The 26,933-nt window shown below is 41.4% G+C and overlaps 1 protein-coding gene across 1 annotated transcript; it reads left to right on the forward strand.

Moving 5' to 3' along the window:
• On the forward strand, positions 1-25,531 carry si:dkey-96l17.6 (uncharacterized). Its single transcript, XM_052479974.1, has 7 exons — positions 1-149; positions 5,794-5,988; positions 20,250-20,442; positions 22,028-22,208; positions 23,991-24,201; positions 24,594-24,754; positions 25,072-25,531. Exons 1-7 carry the CDS (start codon positions 47-49, stop codon positions 25,276-25,278), a joined length of 1,251 nt encoding a protein of 416 aa, XP_052335934.1. The 5' UTR covers positions 1-46; the 3' UTR covers positions 25,279-25,531.
• The last annotated feature ends 1,402 nt before the right edge of the window (positions 25,532-26,933 follow it).

Here is a 26,933-nt window from a genome sequence, read left to right on the forward strand (position 1 = left end):
CCAAGCAGTCATACATGCACAAACACAAACACTCATCTCAGACATCATGTACGTGAGTTCCTCGGGAACTGAGAATGTGTCCCTGTCTCTTTCGTTTCTGGGGAAGACAGTAGGGAGGCACTGCTCTGTTGCCCCTTCATCAAAACAACGTGAGTATGGCACCAACTCCCAAACACTGGTGCACGCACGCATGCACGAACAACGCATGCAAGCACGCACATACAACTAGATGCTGTCACCCTGGTAACTCTACTTGCAAATCATCATCTGCACATACATCACTCCAGTATTAATGCTAAATTGTAATTATTTCTCCTCTATGGCCTATTTATTCCGTACCTCCCTACTCTTCTACATTTGCACACTGTACATAGATTTGTCTATTTTTCGTTTCTATTGTGTTATTGACTGTACGTTTGTTTATGTGTAACTCTGTGTTGTTGTTTTTGTCCCGCTGCTTTGCTTTATCTTGGCCAGGTCGCAGTTGTAAATAACAACTTGTTCTCAACTGGCCTACCTGGTTAAATAAATGTGAAATAAAATAAAATAAAAATATAGAGGAGGTTCTCACTAGTCATAAGTATAGTGCGGATCCTTCTTGTAATTTGTAGTTGTTTGGATCCTTGGTGAGGAGTGTCGTGTAAATTCTACACATTAAAGGGAAAGCAAGAGAGGCTGCAAGTTTCCTCAAACAACAAAGTTATTTATTAGTAAGATTTGCAAAAATTGAGCTGGTTAGCGGAGACCCAAACGGGTGCACAGCTAAGAGCCCCCGAACACATTCAGACTCTGTCATTTATAGCCATCCTCAGTGTCTGTCTTTGCCAGATAACCTACAGCTGGCAACGAGCCATATGTCCTTATATGGTCCCTTATGTTGGAGTTTCCAAGAACCGTATCCCAGATAGGCAAACTTGAAGTCAACATAAGGTGTTTTGTGCTTTCTCAGGGCATAGCATACAGCTAAGATTAACAACAGAAAAAGATGTATGCCTATATAAATCTTTCAGCGTTCAATGTCAAAGTAATAGAGTATTCACAACATTTCTCCCATAGGAGGTACGTTAATACCTTAATAGAATAGAATAACTTTATTGTTCCCGTTTGGAGATAGTGAGGTCATGAGGGAGGATTCTAGGTATGACCCAGACTGTGAGGTGCTGGTTTGTGTGTGTCTGGGAAGCTCCTCGGTTCTTCTCAGAGGAATGTGTTGGGTGTAGACATGTGAAGACAGAAGAGGTTTAAATATTTCAGCTGCTTGGTTGGGTCCATTTACAGGCAGCAGAGCAATCAAATCATATTGTATTTGTCACATGCTTCGTAGACAACAAGGTCTAGATTAACAGTGAAAAAATTACTTACGGGTCCTTTTCCAACAATGCAGTTAAAGTTAAAGTGAAGAGTACATTTTTTTGTGTGCATGTTATTTGTATGTGGGCTTATGAGGTGTATGTGTGTGTGTGTTTAGGTCTGTGTTGGGTACCTGTGAAATTGCCTAGGTTTCAACAGCAAATGTTATTTTTCTGGAAAATAATATTCAAGCACAATTTTTCCCCCAACAAAACATTGATTTGGAATAATAGAGATATTAAAACTTCTTAGGGCTAGGCCCCCTTTTTTTCTCCACTTCCTGCCTGATTGACGTGCCAAAGTAAACTACCTGTTGCTCAGGCCTTGAAGCCATGATATGCATATAATTGGTACAATTGGAAAGAAAACACTTTGCCATTTGTAGAAATGTTAAAATAAGGTAGGATAATATAACACAATAGATATGGAAGGAGGAAATCCAAAGATAAACCAACCAGATTTTTTTTGAGAGAGAGACCATCCTCTTAGAAATGCAAGAGAAAAGTCATTTGGAAATTAGCTCCCTGGATGCAATTCCTACGGCTTCCACAGGGTGTCAGCAGTCTATGTTCAAGGTTTCAGGCGTGTAACTTCAAAAACTAATAAGAAATAACAGTTTTAGTAAAAGGACAAAGTCTTGTAAATTTGTGTTTGCGTGCGCCATGAAGACATTACGCACCTGGTAAAATCGGTTTCCTATTGAACATATTTCTTTCCGAAGATTTAAGCGAATATTTATTAAGTAAGTGGATATTTAATCTGTATATGTGAATGTATGAAACCTGTGCCGATGGGAAAATATTTTGATGTGGGGCACCGTCCTCAAACAATCGCAGGGCATGTTTTTGCTGTAATAGCTACTGTAAATCAGACAGTGCAGTTAGATTTACAAGAATTTAAACCTTCAGCTGATATAAGGCGCTTATATGTACCTAAATGTTTAAATTCCATAATATTTATGATTATTTATTTGAATTGCGCACCCTCCAGTTTCAATGGAAGTCGTCCCGCTAGCGGGACACCGATCCTTAATGAATAGGAAACCCACTTTCAAAGACCTTTGGTTTAACAAGGGTATTCATTTTGTATTTGATTTGGTAGATGACACTGAGGAGTTTTTGCCGTTTGATGAGTTCATTAGTAAATTTCAGGTTAATATTACTCAGAGAATATATGAAGATTTGCAATGCAATTCCACATTCTTTATTTTAACTTATTAATAACACTTTGTTATATTATGAGGTTGTTCTCTCTTTTCCAAGTTGACAAAATAATGACTTGAAGCTTTTGGATAAAAAAAATACAACAATAAGTGGACACGATTGGCAGTTAATGAAGTCATTTTGTGTGATTATAATTCAATATATTGCTATGGAAGTGACCAACCCATGCTATGGTCAAAAGAAACTACATTTTATCTTACTTGTCTAGTTATCCCAAAAGGTAAAGAAACTCGTTTTAAAATATGTTATTTGATCTACCCTGTTAATGACTTCTTGCACGAAAGATTCAATTTTGACAAAATTCCTCGTGTTTTTTTCTCCCCCGATTCCGAATCAATAGAGCTTTTTTTTTCTTCATGCCGCCATTCTCGTGGATTATGGATTGAAATTCATGGATGGCTGTGTATAAAATCTCTAGAACTGCCTATGGTTACCTTTGATGATGTTAAATGGCATTATGCTTATCCTTGTAATTCCAATCATAACTATTTCATTAACATTATTATTCTCTTGGCCAAATATTATATTCACAAATGTGAATGGTGTGGAAAAATTCCTTATTTTGTAGTTTTTTTTCATTGAACTGTTACAACTGTATAAATCCCTCAAACTTGTGAAACTTAAAAAGTTGGAAAAATTATTAGAAGTCATGTCTCTGAATGTCTGTTAATGTCTCATTGCCTTGTCACATATTCATGTCCTGAATCGCCCGGGGTTCTATTATTTAATTTTTTTCATTGTATTCACAGGAATGTCCTTGTATTGATGTGTAATATTCTTTATTATTGTTGCAATAAAAAATGTCTGTGTTGGGGTGTAAGTACAGGTGGGGCAAAAAAGTATTTGGTCAGCCACCAATTGTGCAAGTTCTCCCACTTAAAAAGATGAGAGAGGCCTGTAATTTTCATCACAGGTACACTTCAACTATGACAGACAAAATGAGAAAAAACATCCAGAAAATCACATTGTAGGATTTTTTATGAATTTATTTGCAAATTATGGTGTAAAATAAGTATTTGGTCAATAACAAAACTTTATCGCAATACTTTGTTGTACCTTTTGTTGGCAATGACAGAGGTCAAACATTTTCTGTAAGTCTTCACAAGGTTTTCACACACTGTTGCTGGTATTTTGGCCCATTCCTCCATGCAAATCTCCTATAGAGCAGTGGTGTTTTGGGGCTGTTGCTGGGCAACATAGACTTTCAACTGCCTCCAAAGATTTTCTATGGGGTTGAGATCTGGAGACTGGCTAGGCCACTCCAGGACCTCGAAATGCTTCTTACGAAGCCACTCCTTCGTTGCCCGGGCGGTGTGTTTGGGATCATTGTCATGCTGAAAGATCCAGTAACGTTTCATCTTCAATGCTCTTGCTGATGGAAGGAGGTTTTCACTCAAAATCTCCCGATACATGGCCCCATTCATTCTTTCCTTTACACGGATCAGTCGTCCTGGTGCCTTTGCAGAAAAACAGCCCCAAAGCATGATGTTTCCACCCCCATGCTTCACAGTAGGTATGGTGTTCTTTGGATGCAACTCAGCATTCTTTGTCCTCCAAACACGACGAGTTGAGTTTTTACCACAAAGTTCTATTTTGGTTTCATCTGACCATATGACATTCTCCCAATATTCTTCTGGATCGTCCAAATGCTCTCTAGCAAACTTCAGACGGGCCTGGACATGTACTGGCTTAAGCAGGGGGACACGTCTGAAACTGCAGGATTTGAGTCCCTGGCGGCGTAGTGTGTTACTGTTGGTAGGCTTTGTTACTTTGGTCCCAGCTCTCTGCAGGTCATTCACTAGGACCCCCCGTGTGGTTCTGGGATTTTTGCTCACCGTTCTTGTGATCATTTTGACCCCACGGGGTGAGATCTTGCATGGAGCCCCAGATCGAGGGAGATTATCAGTGGTCTTGTATGTCTTCCATTTCCTAATAATTGCTCCCACAGTTGATTTCTTCAAACCAAGCTGCTTACCTATTGCAGATTCAGTCTTCCCAGCCTGGTGGAGGTCTACAATTTTGTTTCTGGTGTCCTTTGACAACTCTTTGGTCTTGGCCATAGTGGAGTTTGGAGTGTGACTGTTTGAGGTTGTGGACAGGTGTCTTTTATACTGATAACAAGTTCAAACAGGTGCCATTAATACAGGTAACGAGTGGAGGACAGAGGAGCCTCTTAAAGAAGAAGTTACAGGTCTGTGAGAGTCAGAAATGTTGCTTGTTTGTAGGTGACCAAATACTTATTTTCCACCATAATTTGCTAATTAATTCATTAAAAATCCTACAATGTGATTTTCTGGATTTCTTTTCTCATTTTGTCTGTCATAGTTGAAGTGTACCTATGATGAAAAGTAGGAGTAGGAGAACTTGCACAATTGGTGTCTGACTAAACACTTTTTTGCTCCACTGTATGTGTGAGTGTGTGCGTAGAGTCCAGTCTGTGTGAAAAGAATCTGTCCAAGAGAGTTAGTGCAAAAAAAGTGTCACTACAGGTAGTCCATTTAGCCATTTGATTAGCGACTGCAGTCTTGCCGGGAGCCGGGCCCGCAGTGATGTATTGGGCCGTAGGCACTACCCTCTCTAGTGCCTCGCGGTCGGATGCCAAGTAGTTTCCATACCAAGCAGTGATGCAGCCAGTCAAGATGCTCTCGATGGTGCACGTGTCAAACTTTTGAGGAACTGAGGGCCAATGCAAAATCTTTTCAGCCTCCTGAGGGGAAAGAGGCATTGTCGTGCCCACTTCATGACTGTGTTGGTGTGTTTGGACCATGGTCCTTTGTGATATGGACACAGAGGAACTTGAAGCTCTCGACCCGCTTCACTACATCCCCATCCATTTCCTGTAGTTCACAATCAACTCCTTTGCCTTACTGACATTGAATCTGTCCGTCAGTGGCATTCCTATGTTTGGACCAGAGCCATTGAGAGCCTATGTGTGTAGTGTGTGTGCGTGCATGTGCGTGTGCTTGTAAGCGTGTGTTAGCCCGTGTGCATCTATTCCTATTCTCTAGTTTAGCAAACCTGTAGGCTGTCCTCACTGCCAGACAGGCTGATGTGCTCCAGCTGCCAGCTGCACCGTCTTCTGTCCTGATGTCCTGTTTAAATCAATTACCTTCTCTGTCTGCTTTATCCCAGTCATGAGGCATCTCTCTGTCCTCACATATCTTCTTCTTCCAGTCTCTATTCTCATAGTGACGTATATCCTGTGTTGTATTTTGCTCAGGCGCTTGGGAGACGACCACCCGGTCGCCATATCCTGAGGTGACAGTGAGGTCCTCGCGGGTGGACAACGCCCCCTTGGCAGTGTCAGTTCTGGAGGAGTTACCTGGGAGTGTCCCTGACCTGAGGGAGGAGGCCAAGCACCACCAGCCATGCCCGGTAGTACACAGCACACACCTGGACCAAGAGCTGGACACAGGTCAGCACAAGCAGAAACCCTGTCATGACACCATAAACCGGAAAACTTTAGCCATAACTGTGTCAGGAGAGTAAATATTGTTCCAAATCCATTATAACGCTAAAGCCTAAATAACTATAAACTTGAACAACAGTCTCCAACAATAACCATGAATCCTACCTAAACACAGGCCCTAACACATGTAGGCCAAATGGACTATGATTAATCACAGAATGCAGCAAGCTTGTATACTGACTCTTAACCTTTCAGAGAAATAATTATTTACCCTGATTCATAACATAATTTCTCTCCACAAAAAGGTGTTTCTGGGAAGAGAGTTACCGGTCATAACCATTCTTCTTCGGTGTAAAAGAGGCAGGAAGAGAGAAGGGGCGGGGATGAAAGACAGAATGAAGAAAGTATTCAAAGGCGACCATCTCAAGCAATGAACTGTGTTGCTGGTTCTTTAGCCATGTTGCTGATATCGTTTCCTAAATCATGATAATAACGAACTAACCTTTACATAAATACTGCATAGAAATAGAAAATATATTGTGGAAAACATACACCGTTAAACATATATGTTCTGTAGAATACACCTTTAAAAATATATGTTCTGTAGATCATCGTAATAACAAAACATAAGTGCATCTGTGTAACTATACAAAGTGTTAAACTATTATTATGAGAGCAACGTGGTCTCAGAGCATTTCATATTATTCTGTACGTAAATCCGAGACACTCCATTTAGTATGATATTTAAAGTATTTAAAGTATCTTATGGTATTAATTTGTGGATGTCCATAATCCATTTCGTACAATACGTTACAAATTGCAATTTGTACAATATGTTACGAATTTGCAATTGTATTACAAATTCCAATTTGTTGTGGCTAATGTTAGCTAGGTGGCTAGGTTGCTAACGCTAACTTTAAGGTTAGGGTTAAGGTTAGGAGTTAGGTTAAAGGGTTAAGGCTAGGAGTTAGGTTAAAGGGTTAAGGCTTGGGTTAGAGTTAGGAGAAGGGGAGTATTTGGGGTTAGTATTTGGGGAAGGGTTAGCCAACATGTTAAGTAGTTGCATAGTAGCTAAAAAGTAGTAAGTAGTTACAAAGCTGCGAATTAGCTAAAATGTTAGTTGTTTGTGATGACATTCGAACATACAACCTTTGGGCTGCTAGATGTTTGCGTTATCTGCCCACCCATCCACCCCATGTTATACGCACACACATCCACCCCGACCAACCACCCTTCTTTAGTTTTTGCCCTAAGTAACCTTCTATCTCATGTAACAATACCAAACGTAACATATCATACTAATTTGAATGTCTCTGATTTACATGTAATATGTTACACCTAGTCTATGAGACCAGTCTGATCAGAAACATGTAAACCGTGTTTTAAACTAAATGAATAAAAGATAAACTTGACTCAAAACAATGCTGTAGTGTGTGTGTGTGTGTGCGCGTGCGTAAAAATATCCAGGCCAGCACAGTACAAATCAGTTCGGCCCTATGTTTGTTCGACAATGATAAAATTGCAGTTCTCAACAGACAAATCTTGGCCATATATCTCTAACCTTCAGCCATGACCTCAATCTGAACCGCAACCATTTTTTACTTTTTAAGTGGTGGTTGAACACAAAGCATTGTGGTTGAAGAGGTGGGCTGCATTTCGACGCTGGATTGGAGCTGACCACAGAAAAGAGCCTGGAGGCGGGTCCGTGGAGCAAGGTGCTGTATACAGACAGGAGAGAAGGATGGGAGATTCAGATTTTTGTCGGGATGGCAGATAGTTCAAGCAGGGTGGTTGGTAAATAAATCAGATTGCCGAAAACATCGGACGCCGTTTCGGGTCACGAAGCCTCAGCCTAAATAAAATGACTGAAACAGAAATTGTTTAATTGTTAAGCACAATATTTGCTGCTGAACTTCCTGCTTTTCCTTCCTTGCATGGGTACACTCAATATGGCAGCAGGTTCATCCATCACAGAATATGACTTGAATGGAAATGTCCATTGGAGTCACTCTATATGGGAGTGGCAAAGGGAGCGTGTTAGTATTGGACAGAAGAGAGAGATTGGTATGTTTGGGCGATTCAGTGCAACGATAATTAGGGAGCGTGTGGGTGGAACTTAAACTATGCCATTATCTAGAATGGTTAGGAAAGGCTTGACTTAGGGTCAGGAAGAGGAAGAGAATGGGTTCCCACTGGGCACAAACTGGTTAAATCAACGTTGTTTCCACATCATTTCAACAACAAAAATCAATATGATGATGTCGAATCAATTTGGGAAACTGATTGGATTTGCAAAAAGTCATCAACTTAAAGGAATTCCGTGAATATTTGACTTTTTTTCCACCCAGCTTTGAACCTAAATCTAATTAAATTGTTGTTTTGGCACTGTACTCCAACACTTTGGGTTTGAAATGATACAATGACTATAAGGTTTAAGTGCAGACTGCGAGCTTACATTTGAGGGTATTTTCATCCATATCAGGGGAACAGATTAAAATGTCAGCACTTTTTGTACGTAGTCCCTCCATTTTAAGGGACCAAAAGTATTGGGACAAATTCACTTGAATGTTTATTAAAGTAGCAGAAAGTTAAGTATTTGGTCCCATATTCATAGCACGCAATGATTACATTAAGCTTCTGACACCACAAATTTGTTGGATGCATTTTCTGTTTGTTTTTGTTTATTTTTCAAATTATTTTGTGCCCAATAGAAATGAATGGTAAATAATGTATTGTGTCACTTGGAGTCACTTTTGTTGTAAATAAGAATAGAATATGTTTCTAAACACTTCTAAATAAATGTAGATGCTACCACGGTTACAGATAATCCTGAATGGATCGTGAATGATGATGAGTGAGAAAAATATATATTGTTATTGCAATAGCAATGTAATGGTGAGAGGTTAGCATGTCTTGGGGTGTGATATTTGTGTGTAACTTTTTCACGAATCATTGTTCACGATTCATTCAGGTTTATCCGTAATCATGGTAGCATCTACATTCATCTGGAAATGTTTAGAAACGTCTTCTATTCTTAGTTACAATAAAAGTGACTCCAAAATGTAACAATACATTATTTACCAATTATTCAAATTTTTTTTAGATTGTGTGTGTTATCCTTACCTCCCGTAGGCATCTCTGAATCTCTGCCCTCAAATGAGAGAGGGAAGCACCAGGAGTTGAAAGTAGAGGGGGCCATGGACGTCAAGCTCTACATCCCCTACGAGTCAGCTGAACTCTACATTACGCAGGTACACATCCATAAGTCATACAAGATCTGGGAAAAGTATTTTAGAGTATTTTAGCATAGTATTCCGTGTCTTTAGAAAGTATGTTACACATTTTGTTGTGTTCCAGCCTGAATTTAAATGGATTCAATTAAGAATTTGGGTCACTGGCCTACACACAATACCCCATAATGTCGAAGGGGAATTATGTTTTTACAAATTAATGAAAACTTAAAAGATGACATTTCTTGAGTCAATAAGAATTCAACCCCTGCCTCTAGTTATGGCAAGCCTAAATAAGTTCAGGAGTAAAAATGTGCAATAATAGTGTTTAACATGATTTTTGAAGGACTACTTCATCTCTGTACCTCACACATACAATCAATTATCTGCAAGATCCCTCGGTAGAGCAGTGAATTTCAAACACAGATTCAACCACAAAGACCAGGGAGGTTTTCCAATGACTCGCAAAGAAGGGCACCTACTGGTAGATGGGTAAAAAAAGAAGCAACATTTGAATATCCCGTTGAGCACGGTGAAGTTATTAATGACATTGTGGATGGTGTAACAATACACCCAGTCACCTCAAACTTAGGTACTGGAGGGGAAGGAAACTGCTCAGGGATTTCACCATGAGGCCAATGGTGACTTTGAAACAGTTACATAGTTTAATGGCTGTGATAAGAGAAAACTGAAGATTGCAGTTACTCCACAATACTAACCTTAATGACAGAGTGAAAAGCTGGAAGCTTGCACAGAAAAAATTATATGGAAAATAAATAAATAAATAAATATTTGCAACAAGGCACTACAGTACACTGAGTACTGAGTACCATCCTTCATATTTTCAAGCATGGAGGTGGTGCATCATGTTATGGGTATGCTTGTCATTGATAAGGATCTAAAAGAAATAGATATAAAAAGAAAGGAAAATCCTGGAGGACAACCTTGTTCAGTCTTCTTTCCAACAGACACTCAGCAGGACAATAACCTAAAACACAAGGCCAAATATACACTGGAATTGCTTACCAAGATGACATTGAATGTTCCTGGGTGGCCTAGTTACAGTCTTCACTTAAATCTACTTGAACATCTATGACAAGACTTGAAAATGGCTGGCTAGCAAGGATCAACAACAAACCTGACAGAGCTTGAATAATTTTTTATTTTGCAAATATTCTACAATCGGTGTGAGCAAAATTCTTAGAGACTTACCCAGAAAGACTCACAGCTGTAATCGCTGCCAAAGGTGATTCTAACATGTATTGACTCAGGAGTGTGAATACTTATGTCAATTAGTTATTTATGTATTTCATTTTCAATACATTTTCAAAAATGTATAAAAACATTTTTTTCATTATGGGGTATTGTGTGCAGATGGGTGAGAGAAAAAAAACTATATTTAAGCCATTTTGAATTCAGTCTGTAAGACAGCAAAACGTGGAATAAGTCAAGGGTTATGAATGCTTTCTGAAGTGACTGTACGTTTAGAGTTTCTGTGAAGTCACATAGTACTCATTATGAAATGTACAGAGAAGGAATGGGTTAAGATAGTCAGACGTGTGACTAAGGGACAAACCCGATGTTGATCGTTGTGAAAAGAAGCACACAGTGAGCTCATTGTTAGAGATCATGTTGTGTTTTCCTCTTTACTCACATGTCTGCCATTCCTTCTGCCTGGAATAGGCTTTATTGTGTGTGTCTGTGTGTGTGTGTGTGTGTGTGTGCGCATGCCTGCGCTTGTGTCTGTGCAGGATCAGAAGACCAGAGGCCTTTGATTTTTCAGTCTTTATCTCTATTTAATTGTTAGGCTATCACGCTGCTGTGCATTCTGTGTGTGTATAGTATATGAGTCATTAACCTCTGTCATGGCATGTTATCAGCTGACTGACTGATGATCTTTTTAAGCAGTCACTGTGAATTTATTGTGTCAATATTAAGACGCCATTGCATCATTTCTTGTGGCAACAGATAGCTGAGGACATGCAGACTATGAAAAGTAGACATCTGGAGATGGTGCAAGAGCTAGAGGAAAACTTTCAGATCGCATCACGAGAGAACCAGGTGATCTGTGTGTGCGTGCGTGTGTGTCATTGATCAGGTGTCACTACAAGTTGAATTCAACACTTATCTGTGCTAGTAGGAGAGGACAATACAGAAGATCCGATCTCACTACCAGAACAAGCTGAATGCACTGAAGAGAATCTTAGACCTTTACCAAGAGAAGGTAGAAAAGAAGAACACACACTGGGAGGAGAGAATCACAGTGAGTTCCCTCTTATACCGACCAACCATCACCACCCCTCATCTGGGGACAACTTTGTCACTATGCTATATTCTATTTAGTTCAGTAGACCTTTATTGTCCCCAGAGGCCTTGTTGAGTGTAACATAACAATAAGTAAAAACATTAAAAACATACAAAACATGAAACCATACCGTATGATACATTAAGATCGAAATTGGGTTTGCCTCTTCATCAACAAGAAATGGTGTGTTGACTCTAGCGTAGTGGAAGTCTCGCCCTTCTTGGAATGCCTGATGGACAAATGCTGACACTTCTAACCCCCGAGAAAGTTGTCAGCTGTTATCGTGACTGCTGTATACATTACAACTCAGGAAAAGAAAAATAAGAAGCTGGAACTTAACAAACTGTACGAGGCTATAAACAAACAGGAAAACTTGCACCCGGAGGCTGCTTTCCTTGTTGCCTTGCTAGTGATGATGGTAATATGTTCCGAGACTCCGCCGATAACATCAATGAGCTAACCACCTCCGTCGCCGGCTTCCTTACGAAATGCATCGGCGACGTTGTCCCCACAGTGAAGGTTCACTGCTTCTCCGATCAAAAGCCCTGGATTAACACCGAAGTTGGCGCTAAGCTAAAGGACAGGGCTACCGCACACAGTGCTATCGCAGGTAACCCCTAGGCTATGGCTGAAGACAGGAACAAGTACAAGAAGTCCCGCAAAAGGACAATATAGGGATTAGGTGGAATCATATTACACAGGCTCTGACGCCTGCCACATGTGGCAGGGGCTGTTGTCCATTACGCGTTACAAAGAAAGACCCGGCCGTGATCTGCCCAACAATGCCTCTCTACCAGACCATCTCAATGCATTATATGCAAAACTTCTAACACTGCGAGGGCCCCCACTGACCCAGAGGACTGGTTGATCTCGTACCTACGCGAGTAAGGTCTTTAATCAGATCAACACTCTCAAGGCCGCTGGGCCTGACGTTATTCCAGTGCTCGTTCTCAGACCATGCGCAGAACAGCTGGCAGGCAAATTCATGGTCATTTTCAGCCTCTCCTGGTCCCAGTCTGTGATCCCCACGTCTTACGCTGACCACCATCATTCCTGTTTCAAAGAACTCTAAGGCTTCATGTCACCCTGGAGCACTCGCATCTGTAATCATGAAGTGCTTTGAAAGGCCGGTTATGGCACATGTTAACTCCATCTTCCCAGACACCCTACATTAGACCCACTCCAATTTACATACCTCCCCAACAGATCCATAGACAACGTAATCTCAATTGCACTCCACTCTTGCCTCGCCCACCTAGATAAGAAGAATATCTATGTGAGAATGCTGTTCATTGACTACAGCTTAGCGTTCAACACCATTGTTCCCTCCAAGCTTTTCACCAAGCTTTGGAACCTGGGATTGAACACTTCCCTCTCCAACTCGATCCACGACCCCAGGAGGTGAGGGTAGGCAACATCACCTCTGCTACTCTGCCACTCAACACAGGGGCCTCACAGGGGTGTGTTCTTAGCCCCTCCTGTACTCCCTGTTCACCCACAACTTCGTGGCCCCACACGACTCCAACACCATCTTCAAGTTTGCTGACGACATGACTGTGGTAGGCCTGATCACCAGACCAAGGAGAGCTTCAAATTGCTTGTTGTCCAAATCACGAAGGACTTGAAATGGTCCACACACACAGTTGTGAAGAAGGCGCGACAGCCCATCACTGGGCCTGAACTCCCTGCCACCCAGGACCTTTATATCAGGTGGTGTGAAAGGAAGGCCCAGAAAATCATTAAAGACTCCAACCACCCAAGCCATAGAGTTTTCTCTCTGCTTCCGCATGGCAAGCGGTACTGGTGCATCAAGTCTGACACCAACAGGCTCCTGAACAGATTCTATCCCCAAGCCAATCAGACTGATATATAGCTAAAAAATGGCTACACGGACTATCTGCGTTGACCATTTAATTTAATTTAATTTCTTATTTGTAGTCTCTATGCACACTCCCAGGACTCTACACACTCACCGACACGCCAACACACACACACACACACACACACACACACACACACACATACATACATTCACTTAATTTGCTCACACACATAACATGTGCACACATTTACACTGACTCTACATACAAACACACAAACTCACATAAAATCATCATATACGCTGCGGCTACTGGTTATGATATATCCTGATGCCCCTATACATACAGTATCTACCTCTATCACAGTATCCCTGCGCATTGTTAACATGGTATTGGAACTGACCCTGTATATCGCTTACCTTCTCTTGTTCTTCTTATTTTTTATTTATCTTGTGTTTTTGTTCTACCTTATGTTATTTTTAGCACTACATTGACATTGATTACCGCATCGTTGGGTTTAGAGCTTGAACGAAAAGTATTTCACCATACTTGTGAATGTGATGGTGGCGGTCGGTGAGGGAGGATTTTTTTCTTCTTCATGATCACGGCCTTATTTCTATCACAGCATATTTGTCACGATTGTTATAAGGAGTGGACCAAAGCGCAGCGTGGAAGGCGCACATTTTCCTTTATTAAATGAACACCGAACAAAAACAACAAAATACCAAATGAAACGTGATGCTAAATAATAGTGCTAACAGGCAACTATCCATAGTCATGATCCCACAAAGCACAAAAGGGGAAATGGCTGCCTAATTATGATCCCCAATCAGAGACAACAATAAACAGCTGCCTCTGATTGGGAATCATACCAGGGCAACATAGATATATAATTTCCTAGATGACCCACCCTAGTCACACCCTGACCTAACCAGCATAGAGAATAACAGGCTCTCTATGGTCAGGGCGTGACAATATTGGATGACTGTCATTCACATTCCATTCACCCAGTTCAATGTAACAGCGATAGGTTTAGGCTACTACACTACAGGTCAAACGTTTTAGAACGCCTACTCAGTCAAGGGTTTTTCTTTATTTTTTACAATTTTCTACATTGTAGAATAATAGCGAAGACATCAAAACTATGAAGTAACACACATGGAATCATGTAGTAACCAAAAAAGTGTTGGACAAATAAAAATATAATTTATATTTGAGATTCTTCAAAGTAGCCACCCATTGCCTTGATGACAGCTTTGCACTCTCTTGGCATTCTCTCAACCAGCTTCATGAAGTAGTCACCTGGAATGCATCTCAATAAACAGGTGTGCCTTCTTAAATGTTAATTTGTGGAATTTTTTTTCTTCTTAATGTGTTTGAGCCAATCAGTTATGTTGTGACAAGGTAGGGAGGTATACAGAGGATAGCCTTACTTGGTAAAAGACAAAGTCCATATTATGGCAAGAACAGCTCAAATAAGCAAAGAGAAACGACAGTCCATCATTTCTTGAAGACGTGAAGGTCAGTCAATAAGGAAAATGTCAAGAACTTTGAAGGTTTCTTCAAGTACAGTCACAAAATCCAGTTCTGGATCCTTGCTTGACAACCATTTTCAAGTCTTGGCATAGATTTTCAAGTCGATATAAGTCAAAGCTGTAACTCGTCCACCCAGGAACATTCACAGTCTTCTTGGTAAGCAACTCCAGTGTACTGTAGATTTGGCCTTGTGTTTAAGGTTATTGTCCTGTGTCTGACGATGGATCAACAACATTGTAGTTACTCCACAATACTAACCTAATTGACAGAGTGAAAAGAAGGAAGCTTGTACAGAATACAAAATGTGGGAAGAGCCTAAATTAATTGCACAGCCTGTTCATGTTGCAAATACGATAAGGTAGTGCAATTAGGAGTTGCAGAGTTGTTATGCATAATACAAGTAAAATAGATATCAAGAGAGCAGCAAAAGCTTAACCCAACATAGCATTCACTCCACTTTTGGCCTTGGGGTTACATGACCCTTGTGCCCAAGAAGTACTCTGTACCGATGCCCTGAAGAGGGCAAGAGTTCAAATTCATACGTACAGTGGGTCAGATACATTTCCTTATCAAATATGGAGGAAATGTAAACGTTATGACATGATCCTTGTACAGTACAGAAAGGCGATCCTAGAGCAGTACCATGAACTTACACATCATAGTCTACCCTTCAATTCAGAGGTTTTCCTCATCTCAGTTGTCTCACTAACCATCCCATGTATTCATTTGACATAAGTTCAAATCACAATGTCCATCGGGGTCGCAATTTCTGTCTCATATGTTTGTCCTCTTCCATTCAGAGTGTGAGCCGGCAGAATGAGAGGCTGCAGGAAGAGCAGATCGCGGAGAGGAGGAGGAGTAGAGAGGAGGCCCTGCAGTGGCAGAGAGAGAAGGTCTGACCATACAGAGGCTAAAAGAGGTTCTGATTCTCTGCTTTGTTTGTGAGTCTCGTAGTGTGAGCCATGGTCACCCTCTTATGGCCACAGCGGCAACAGAGGCTCTGCTACAGCAGCATTGGCTATACTACTTATTGTACAGTAATACACTGTTTCTGAACTGACATTGAGTTGCATGGCGAAGACACATGACTTTTGTGACATGAAACAACATGACAGGGCAGGGATTTTTCCTCTCTCGAAATGATAGTGGAGCTCAGACTGATGATACTTGTCTCTGCTTAGATAACCTCAACATGGTTCTTCTTCCCAACAGAATAAAATGATGGAGCTTTTCTCCACCAGACTAGACCTCCTCCACAGCCACCAGGCATCCAGTGAGTTGGTGTGCTTATGTTTGTGTACATGTGTGTGTTTCTGACTGTTATAAATGGTGTACAATGGTGAATAGCACTACAGGAGCTGCAGATGGCCAGGCAGGAGGTGGGGAAAGTCCAGGAGATTCTCAGGACATCCCCACAGGAGAAGGGGCAACAGGAAGCCCCTCCTACTGATGCTGGTGACATATTAGAGAATGACAACGGTCCCGTCCAGCAAACTGAGGTGGGTGTAGGTGTGTTTTTGCCCCAAATCACGGAGACTGGGTCAGACTGCTTTCATTGCCCTAATTGCTAAGGTAAAGATTGGGGGTTAGAGTAATCTGATCCTCGTTCTGTAATTAATGGCATTTTCAGCCATGAACATTGGTCAGTGTTGTGGGGTTGTGACAGTGAGCACTGAGCAGGGCTTTGCTGTCCATAGGGGTGCAGTGGCACAGAGATGCCACTGGAGGGGGCCCAAGCTCGCCTGGAGGAGTTGAAGGAGAGTCTGTATAAAAGGGAGAGAGAGATTACTGAGCTCCTGGAGGCAGAGCAGACACCCATCCCACCTATCCCGGTGGCACAGCCCCCCTGTGCTGTCCTGCTCCGCATTGTCGTTGAGAAGGTGAGGTGTTTAAGTGTCTAATTGAAACACATTGGAACACATTGGAACTAAATGCTGAGACACCTAAACGATGCCTCACTGCAGGGCCAGCCCTTGCCTTTTGGGAGCCCTAAGCGAAATTTGGTTATGTGGCCCCCCCACCTCGCGGGCAAAACATTTTAGAGTCAGAGAGAACATTTTTAAGTTTTAACGTACATTTCCTGCAATTCTACACATTTTGCCATGGAGCAGAGAGAATATTTTCATACCAGGTCGGTCATTTGGCCATGATTAATACAAGTTTAGATAGCTGGCTAGACTAATTTACCAATCTGGACTAATTGAGTAACTGTCAGTGGCTGACATAGGAAAACTGCTGATGCACAACCACATTTCGAAATTGCACTTTGTGTATTCTACTATTCTCACTCTTGACTGAGTAAAAAATGTGCTTATGCCCAGGGCCGGCCCTGCCTAACTGAAATTGTTAAACTATTTCACAGCTATGACTCTAATGATCAGTGAATCACACCGTTCAAACAGTAAAACAGCCACATTATTGAAATAATTTGTCTTAGGCCCATGATATCTGTAGCGAAGTGATTGAGGCGAGGCTCCTTGTTGACCACATGTTCGAGGAGAACCATGTGGCCTTGGCCCAAGCAAGAGAAAAACTTATGTCACAGATGACCGCAGATGATGACAACAGCAAAGACGAGGTCAACTCTGCCCCAGAATGGTCAGTATACGAACTACAAAGCAAATTTCTTTCTGTAGCTTCCTTTTCTGCCATATAACTGGAGGGTCCCATCCTTCAGCTTTAGGTGGAGTTTTACTTATTGAATCTTGGTCTGAGGGCATCTCTGCCTCGAATCCTAATTGATTAGGGAAAGGGTTGAGGCAAGGATTAGGGTTTAACCAAATATATAGACATGAAGGTAGGGTTAGGGGTTAGGGGTTAGGGTTAGGTTTGAGGCTAGGGTTAGAGTTGAACCAGGATATGGACATGAAGCCAGGGGTTAGGGTTAGAGTTGAACCAGGATATGGACATGAAGCTAGGGGTTTAGGTTAGGTTTGAGGCTAGGGTTAGATTCGAACCAGGATATGGGCATGAAGCTAAGGGTTAGGGTAAGGAGTTAAATGTAGAAAATGTATGGGATTGGTTAGGTTCAGGATTGGGCTAAGGGTTGGGGTGAGTTTTGAACCAGCTGGCTTTTGTATGGAAGCACTGAAGAGACCATAGAGACCCTATTTTACATAGTGTCCTTTTCATATGGGTCAAACAAAATTATCACCCCTCTTGTTATTGAGTGAATAATGTTATGTACCACAGGTTGGACTCTTCCGATGAGTATGCTTCTAATGTGCTGTTGCTACAAGAGACACTGAGGGAATGTGAGATTACCCAGATGGCTCTGGACTGTATCAGAGTCGGGGCCAGGCCTTCTCTCTCTGGTAATGTAATGTTGTGTGTGTGCGGGCATGCGCGTTGCTGCTACTACGTATGTTTACCCATGTGTGTCTGTTTCTATTTGTGTGACTGAACATTGTAGTGGGATTGAGGGTCTAAATTGCATTAAATGTTGTATTGACCTGGATATGTGTTGTGTAATCACGTGACATGTACAGTGGGTATCATGAGTATCCACCACTGTCACGCCTTGGTCATTGTATTTTGTGTTTTCGTTATATTATTTGGTCAGGCCAGGGTGTGACATGGGTTTATGTTATTGTATTTTCGTATTGGGGTTTGTAGTATTTGGGATCGCAACTGATTAGGGGTGTTGTATAGGCTTGGCTGCCTGAGGCGGTTCTCAATCAGTCAGGTGATTCTCGTTGTCTCTGATTGGGAACCGTATTTAGGGAGCCTGAGTTTCGCTTTGTATTTCGTGGGTGATTGTTCCTGTCTCTGTGTAAAAAAATGTTTTTTAAATAAATGTTGAAAAAACAAATCAATTTTTATTTGGCGTACCCTCAACGGCATTGCGCGTACCGTACCACAGTTTGGGAATACCTGGTCCACATTAATGACAAAAAAATAAATAAATAATAATAAATCCCACTTTATAATTCTTTTTTTTTTACTCAACGGGAGGGGAATACTTATGATACCCACTGTTAACTGCATATCTTTCATTAGTTTGATGCACTACAGCAGGGTTGGGGTCAATTTGAATAGAAGTCTGTCAATTCAGGAAGTAATCTGAAATTCCAACTCAATAAATAAAATAAAAAAGCGTTTTATTCTCAGTAGCTATGTTTCCATTAACTTGTCCAGCAATTTCTTTTGTTGACATTTAGAAAGTTTGTATAGAAAATATATTTGACAATTGCCTGTCATGGTGCGTTTCCATTTAACTATCTTGTGTCAATAAAAACAGCTGGACGTAATGACATCACACCTTATAACCCACATTTTCCCACAAGTTTATAATATTTAGGCAAATTGCACATAATTGGCGACCGCCTGTATGCCCTCCCACCTATCTGTTTCATGTCTCAGGTAGCCCGCAAAAGCCAGCATGGATAGAATGCAGGAATTGACTCATATATGCCATATTCTAATAATTCTCACGTGCCAACATATCTCCACAGTCTGTGCCATGACAAAACTTGTAATTGGAGGGTGAAACTTGCATCCAGCCAAATTGAAAAGCAAGTCGAAGCAATTCAGCCATTCTTGAAAGTCAGGATGAGAATCCTGCAAAGAAACATTATAGTTGGAAAATAAATTTAGCAGACAGTTGGCATTTAGAGTTAAATCTATATTTGCCACTTCCATTACACGTCACAAAGAGTTTTGGGGTGACATTGCTTTTGTCGAATAAACCTGGATTAATGGAAACCTGCCTATAGACTTCTTCAAATCGACTTGACCCCAACCCTGCACCACAGTACCCATACTGTGCTTTCCTCTCCACTCTCTCAGACTGTGACACAACTCCAGAGCTGGATGAGATTTTGAGGAAAGGTGAGGGAGGGAAAAGCGTTGGCCAGCAACTTTTACTGCTGCAAGACCAGGTGAGATGTCCAAACAGGGACCTGGATGTGATGTGACTAACTAGCCTATAGCTAGCCAGCTAAGACATGAAGTATAACCTTCAGTGCGCACAATCAGCATTTCTCAATGCTAAGGGCCTTGACGGGACAACCATGTTTGTAGTTGATGTTTTCAGAGGGGTTCTCATCCACTCTACTCTTGGTTGTCTTACTGTTCGTAGTCTCAGTTGTACTGTCTCTTCTATCCCCTGTTGGCAGCTGAAACAAGTGAGAGAGGAGAATAGGAAGGTCGTAGAGAACTACACTTCAGAGAGGACCATGAGAAAGAAGTACTACAACATGGTCGAGGACATGAAAGGTAGTTATCTATCTATGTAATTGACTAGGTTTGAATGCGGGTCTTCTGCATGCCACAAGACTATTTTAGCTGAGCTAGCATAGGTGCAAATTCAGTACTGTACAGTTTGGGGTCAGTGGCGTCGCTTGACCTTTGCAGTGGTTTTGTCGTGTGGTGCAGGTAAAATTCGGGTGTTCTGCCGGATAAGGCCCATGAGCCTCACCGAGGCAGCTCAGGGAGGGGCCATCGCAGTGGGGCGTCTGGACGATTACTCTGTTACCGTGGAAACCTCAAGGGGGCCGAGAGAGTTCCAGTTCGACCGGGTATTCAGTGGCGAGAGTTCCCAGGAAGATGTGTTCCAAGACACCAACAGGTGATGCTGCCAATCTTAACATCCTTTTATTGGCTCAAATGGTTCATTTTGATTTGATTTAGGAAGCCGAAATGTTCATGTCTAAACCAAAGGAAACAGGAAAGGAGGTATCTTCCCCTTTCAAAACTTCTGCCAAAGCCCATCCTTAGACCCTATTACCCCTATGTCAGATTCAATAGGTCTGTCACGAAATACAGTACAGAGCACTGTGATTGGTTTGGTGGAGGTGGGGGAACTGGAAATGTACTCAAAGGTCTTTTGTAAATTTAGAGTTTTGTGCTTATTGTACGCAACATTGCAACTAGGGTTGCAAAGGGAGGCTATATTACTGGAAACTTTCAAAGTTTACCAGTAAACTACCAGAATTTTTGTGAACAATTATTTATTCATTTTTCTTGCATGTCTTAGGCAATTACAGTTTCAAGATATTAATATGTACAGTTCAATAGGGGCTAAATCTATCATAAATTATCTAGTGGCCCTTTTGAGTACTTCAGATTATTACAGGTGTCTGTAATTATCTCTGGCCTTATCATATGTAAAATATATGAAATAATTATAAAATATGTTTTAAAATAAAAAGCTAGAATGACAAAGCTGAAAAACATTATCCTAAATACAAACCATTAGCTTAGTGAATGCCATTGGTGTTTAATATGAGGGTGTCAGCATGAAATATCCTTTCTATTATTATTTGATACATTTATTTTACTATATCTATATGTATATATTGTAAATGTTTTGGCATCAAACTGATGAATAGTTGAACGAGTTGCAGAGGCAATTGAAAATAGTGCCATTGTTGATTAGATGCTTTTCTCATTAATTAGGCTATTTCCACTTGAACCATACGGTCTGTGTACTAGAAACTCATGGATAATATAAACAGATATACAAAAATGAATACTATACAGTGCAGTATTAAGACCCCTCCCCTTTTTCACATTTTGGTACATTACAGCCTTATTTCGAAAATGGATTAAATAAAAAAAATCCTCACCAATCTGCACACAATAACCATAATGACAAAGTGAAAACAGGTTTTTAGAAAGTTTTGCGAATGTGTGTATTTTTGTAACTTTATTTACATAAGTATTCAGACCCCTTGCTATGAGACTCAAAATTGAGCTCAGGTGCATCCTGTTTCCATTGATCATCCTTGAGATGTTTATACAACTTGATTGGAGTCCACCCGTGGTAAATTCAATTGATTGGACATGATTTGGAAAGGCAACCTGTCTATATAAAGTCCCACAGCATGGTACAGGGTGTATGAGTTGATATATAAAACAACGCAAGATTCAAGACTTCGTGCTTTTCAGCTAAAATGATTATATATAATTCTTGCCACCAACAAAATGTTGAATATTTGGGGTATAAAATAATCTAAACTCTGCAGATTTTTTTGTGAGGATACAGAATCAATAGACCATTTATTTTGGTATTGCCAAGACGTTGGTTTCACCCTCGTTAGACCCAGGATCATATCCCATGTGTTACAATGACATGCCTCAGGTTCCTGTAAAAACATTTCTGACCTCACAGTGTCTTTCAGAATCCCTGTTTGAACCAGTCTCTTTTCCAGGCTGATCCAGTCAGCCATCGACGGCTTCAACGTGTGTATCTTCGCGTACGGTCAGACAGGCTCCGGAAAGACCTTCACCATGGTGGGTGACAGAGACCAGAGAAGCCCAGGCATCATGCCTAGAGCGTTCAATGCCGTATTTGACATCCTCCAGGAGAATGCCACCAAGTTTGACTTCAAGGTGAGGGATGCGAAGACTTTCTGAGCGATAAGAAACAATTTCCTATTGTATACAGTGAGGGGGAAAAGTATTTGATCCCCTGCTGATTTTTGTACATTTGCCCACTGACAAAGAAATGATCAGTCTATAATTTTAATGGTAGGTTTATTTGGACAATGAGAGACAGAATAACAACAAAAAAATCCTGAAAAACGCATGTCAAAAATGTTATAAATTGATGTGCATTTTAATGAGGGAAATATGTATTTGACCCCCTCTGCAAAACATGACTTAGTACTTGGTGGCAAAACCCATGTTGGCAATCAGAGGTCAGACATTTCTTGTAGTTGGCCACCAGGTTTGCACACATCTCAGGAGGGATTTTGTCCCACTCCTCTCTGCAGATCTTCTCCAAGTCATTAAGGTTTCGAGGCTGACGTTTGGCAACTCGAACCTTCAGCTCCCTCCACAGATTTTCTATGGGATTAAGGTCTGGAGACTGCCTAGGCCACTCCAGGACCTTACTTTGCTTAATCTTGAGCCACTCCTTTGTTGCCTTGGCCATGTGTTTTGGATCATTGTCATGCTGGAATACCCATCCATGACCCATTTTCAATGCACTGGCTGAGGGAATGAGGTTCTCACCCAAGATTTGACGGTACATGGCCCTGTCCATCGTCCCTTTGATGTGGTGAAGTTGTCCTGTCCCCTTAACAGAAAAACACCCCCAAAGCATAATGTTTCCACCTCCATGTTTGACGGTGGGGATGGTATTCTTGGGGTCATAGGCAGCATTCCTCCTCCTCCAAACACGGCGAGTTGAGTTGATGCCAAAGAGCTCTATTTTGGTCTCATCTGACGACAACACTTTCACCCAGTTGTCCTGAATCATTCAGATGTTCATTGGCAAACTTCAGACGGGCATGTATATGTGCTTTCTTGAGCAGGGGGACCTTACTGGCACTGCAGGATTTCAGTCCTTCACGGCGTAGTGTGTTACCAATTGTTTTCTTGGTGACTATGATCCCAGCTGACTTGAGATCATTGACAAGATCCTCCCGTGTAGTTCTGGGCTGATTCCTCACCGTTCTCATGATCATTGCAACTCCAAGAGGTGAGATCTTGCATGGAGCCCCAGGCCGAGGGAGATTGACAGTTCTTTTGTGTTTCTTCCATTTGCAAATAATCGCACCAACTGTTGTCATCATCTCACCAAGCTGCTTGGCGATGGTCTTGTAGCCCATTCCAGCCTTGTGTAGGTCTACAATCTTGTCCCTGACATCCTTGGAGAGCTCTTTGGTCTTGGCCATGGTGGAGAGTTTGGAATCTGATTGATTGATTGCTTCTGTGGACAGGTGTCTTTTATATAGGTAACAAACTGAGATTAGGAGCACTACCTTTTAAGAGTGTGCCCCTAATCTCAGCTCATTACCTGTATAAAAGACAACTGGGATCCAGAAATCTTTCTGATTGAGAGGGGGTCAAATACTTATTTCCTTCATTAAAATGCAAATCAATTTATAACATTTTTGACAAGCATTTTTCTGGATTTTTTTGTTGTTATTCTGTCTCTCACTGTTCAAATAAACCTACCATTAAAATTATAGACTGATCATTTCTTTTGTCCGTGGGCAAACGTACAAAATCAGCAGGGGATCAAATACTTTTTTCCCTCACTGTATCAGCAACAAGAAGCAAATATACAGTAAACATAAAATGACTCTCCTCTCCTCCGTCCTGTCCTTTTTGCTCCTCTCATCTCTCCTTTCCTCTCATCTCTTCTCTGTGTTACTCTCTTCCTAGGTCTCGGTCTATATGTTGGAACTGTATAATGACCGGCTCCAGGACCTCTTTGTGAGCGGGGCCGAGGCCCAGAGCAGGCGGGTGGAGATTAAAAGGAACAGAAAGGGGCTTGTGTTTGCCCAGGGAGCAGAGACAAAGGAGGCCTCCAGCGCCGGGGAGCTCTTCGCCATGTTTCAGCAGGCTTGCGCCAACCGCCATAACGCAGCCACCAGTATGCCCAAACGCCCGCTCCCCATTTCAAAAGCACCCTGTTAAATGGTTTTGATTTATTGGTTTAGTCACAGTCAGATTGAGTGGATGGTAGGTACATCATTACAGAACTGGGCTCAGAGAGAGAGAGAGAGCTGCTAAGCAAGGCACATGTAAAAAGGAGATATTGAGGTCTTAACTGAATCACTGGCTCTTTCATTTACTTCAGGGGTTAACGTGACAACCATGAAACCATACTTCACAATTCTACCTCATGTCATAATGCTGTTTCTCTGACAAAATATGATACAATCAGAAAATAGGAATAAAGTAAACAGGAAATAAATCTATATACAGACATTTTAGGTGTTGATTTAAAAGGCTTACTTCTTTTCCTCTGTGTGGTTGATGCAGAGATGAACGTGGAGAGCTCTCGTTCCCACCTGATCATTGGGATCATGGTGGAGAGCAGGAATCTGACCAATGGGAGTGTGAGCTTTGGGAAGTTGAGTCTGGTGGATCTGGCAGGGAGCGAGAGAGCAGCCAAGACTGGGGCAAAAGACGACCAGCTCAAGGTTATTAGGTTACCCTGTTAGAATTCAGGCATAAAGCTTTATATATTAGTCATTTATGTGGGCGGGCTGTTTTACAACTAACAGTTTGCATTTTTTCCCATGGATATCATTGTTGAATAATCCTCCCTCTCGTTCTCTCTCTCTCTGTCAATTCAATTTGCTTTACTGGCATGACGTAACAATGTACATATTGCCAAAGCATACTTTGGATATTTACAATATGAAAATAATAAGAATCAAAATTGTCAATGGGACAACGGTAACAACAATAACCATGGCTCTCTCTCTTTCTCTCTCCCTTCCTCCTCTTTCTATAGGAGGCTAACTCCATTAACAAGTCTTTGAGTGCTCTGGGAGATGTGATCTCTGCCCTGTCCTCGGACTTGCCACATATCCCCTACAGGAACAGCAAGCTCACCCAGATCATGCAGGACTCGCTGGGCGGCAATGCCAAGACGCTCATGATCGTTAACGTCTCGCCTTCTGACTGCAACCTGGACGAGACGCTCACCTCTCTTATGTGAGAGTTTTCCCATCAAACGTACCCCATAAAACACACAACTCAAACACCTAAACACCCGGCCCCCAACCGACAAACACTTCTAACAAACTCTGCTATAAGAAGAGAAACTCATGTCCAATTGACCCATGCCTATAGTAAAACGAAATGCTGAAATCACATCCCTACATCCTTACCAGGCTGGAGCTCCAGGAAATGGTTAAAACTGTAGTACTAAGCCCCCAAGATGCACCCTCCAAAATTGCACCCTTGTGCCATTTCAGTTGCCCTTGCTTGGGTTGTTCTTGTTTGTGTGTAACGTACCATGTATGTGACACGTACCATCTCTGTAACACGTATGTAAATCGTACCATATTTTAACACACACCATCTCTGTAACACGTATGTAAATCGTACCATATTTTAACACACACCATCTCTGTAACATGTATGTATATCGTAGCATAATTTAACACGTACCATCTCTGTAACACATACCATCTCTCTGTTTCATATTATTTATCCTCTAGTTATGCCACTCGAGTGAAGACCATAACCAACATTGCACAAAGAAACCTGGAGAGTAAAGAGATAGCCCAGCTCAAAGAGGTAAGGTTAATTTTCTTCACACTACCCGGACTTTTTTGCAGAATGTAGATAAAACTCCTCTTCTTGAGGATGTGATGTCTGGGATATAAATTGACTAATGGCCCAAGATGACTAACATACAGAGCAATACATTGGCAAACTGAGGAACCTGAGGCATGCCATTGTAACACATGGGATATGATCCTGGGTCTAACGAGGGGGAAGCCAACGTCGACCATTAGACCAAGAGGAAATTCCCTCTTGGCCCAAGGGCCGACACGGATTTTGTGACCATGAGCAACCATGGCCGACTCATGTCCACTACACCATCACGCATGCACACGCACACATACACACACCAGTTTTAATCTGACAATGAGGAATTCTCTGTCAAAACAAATGTACGGAGTACAAGCCCCACTCATGACCCTTCTCTCTCGTTTACTCCTTTCTTTCTCTATTTCTGGCAGGTGATCATGAAGTTGAGGTCAGGACAGTCAGTGGAGGATGAGGAGGTCTAATTCCAGGCTGTGGGAATTGGATCTACAGTGCTTTCAGAAAGTATTCATACTCCTTGACTTATTCCACATTTTGTTGTTACAGCCTGAGTTCAAAATTGATTAAATAGATTTTATTTTATCTCAGACATCTAGACACAATACCACATAATGACAAGGTAAAAACATGTTTTAAGAAATGTTTTGAAATGTATTGAAAATGAAATACAGAAATATCTCATTTCCAGAAGTATTCACACTCCTGAGTCAATACATGATAAAATCACATTTGGCAGTGATTACAGCTGTGAGTCTTTCTGGGTAAGTCTATAAGAGCTTTGCACATCTGGGTTGTACAATATTTGAACATTATTCTGTCAAGTTGGTTGTTGATCATTACCAGACAGCCATTTCAAATCAAATCAAAGATTATTTGTCACGTGCGCTGAATACAACAGGTGTAGGTAGACCTTGCAGTGAAATGCTTATTTACAGGCTCTAACGAATAGTGCAAAAAAGGTATGTGTGTGTGTGTGTGTGTGTAAGTAAAGAAATAAAACAACAGTAAAAAGACATTTGAAAATAAGAGTAGCAA

Source organism: Oncorhynchus keta, chromosome 25 (assembly GCF_023373465.1).
Source record: "Oncorhynchus keta strain PuntledgeMale-10-30-2019 chromosome 25, Oket_V2, whole genome shotgun sequence".
In the NCBI taxonomy this organism is placed as follows: Eukaryota; Metazoa; Chordata; class Actinopteri; order Salmoniformes; family Salmonidae; genus Oncorhynchus; species Oncorhynchus keta.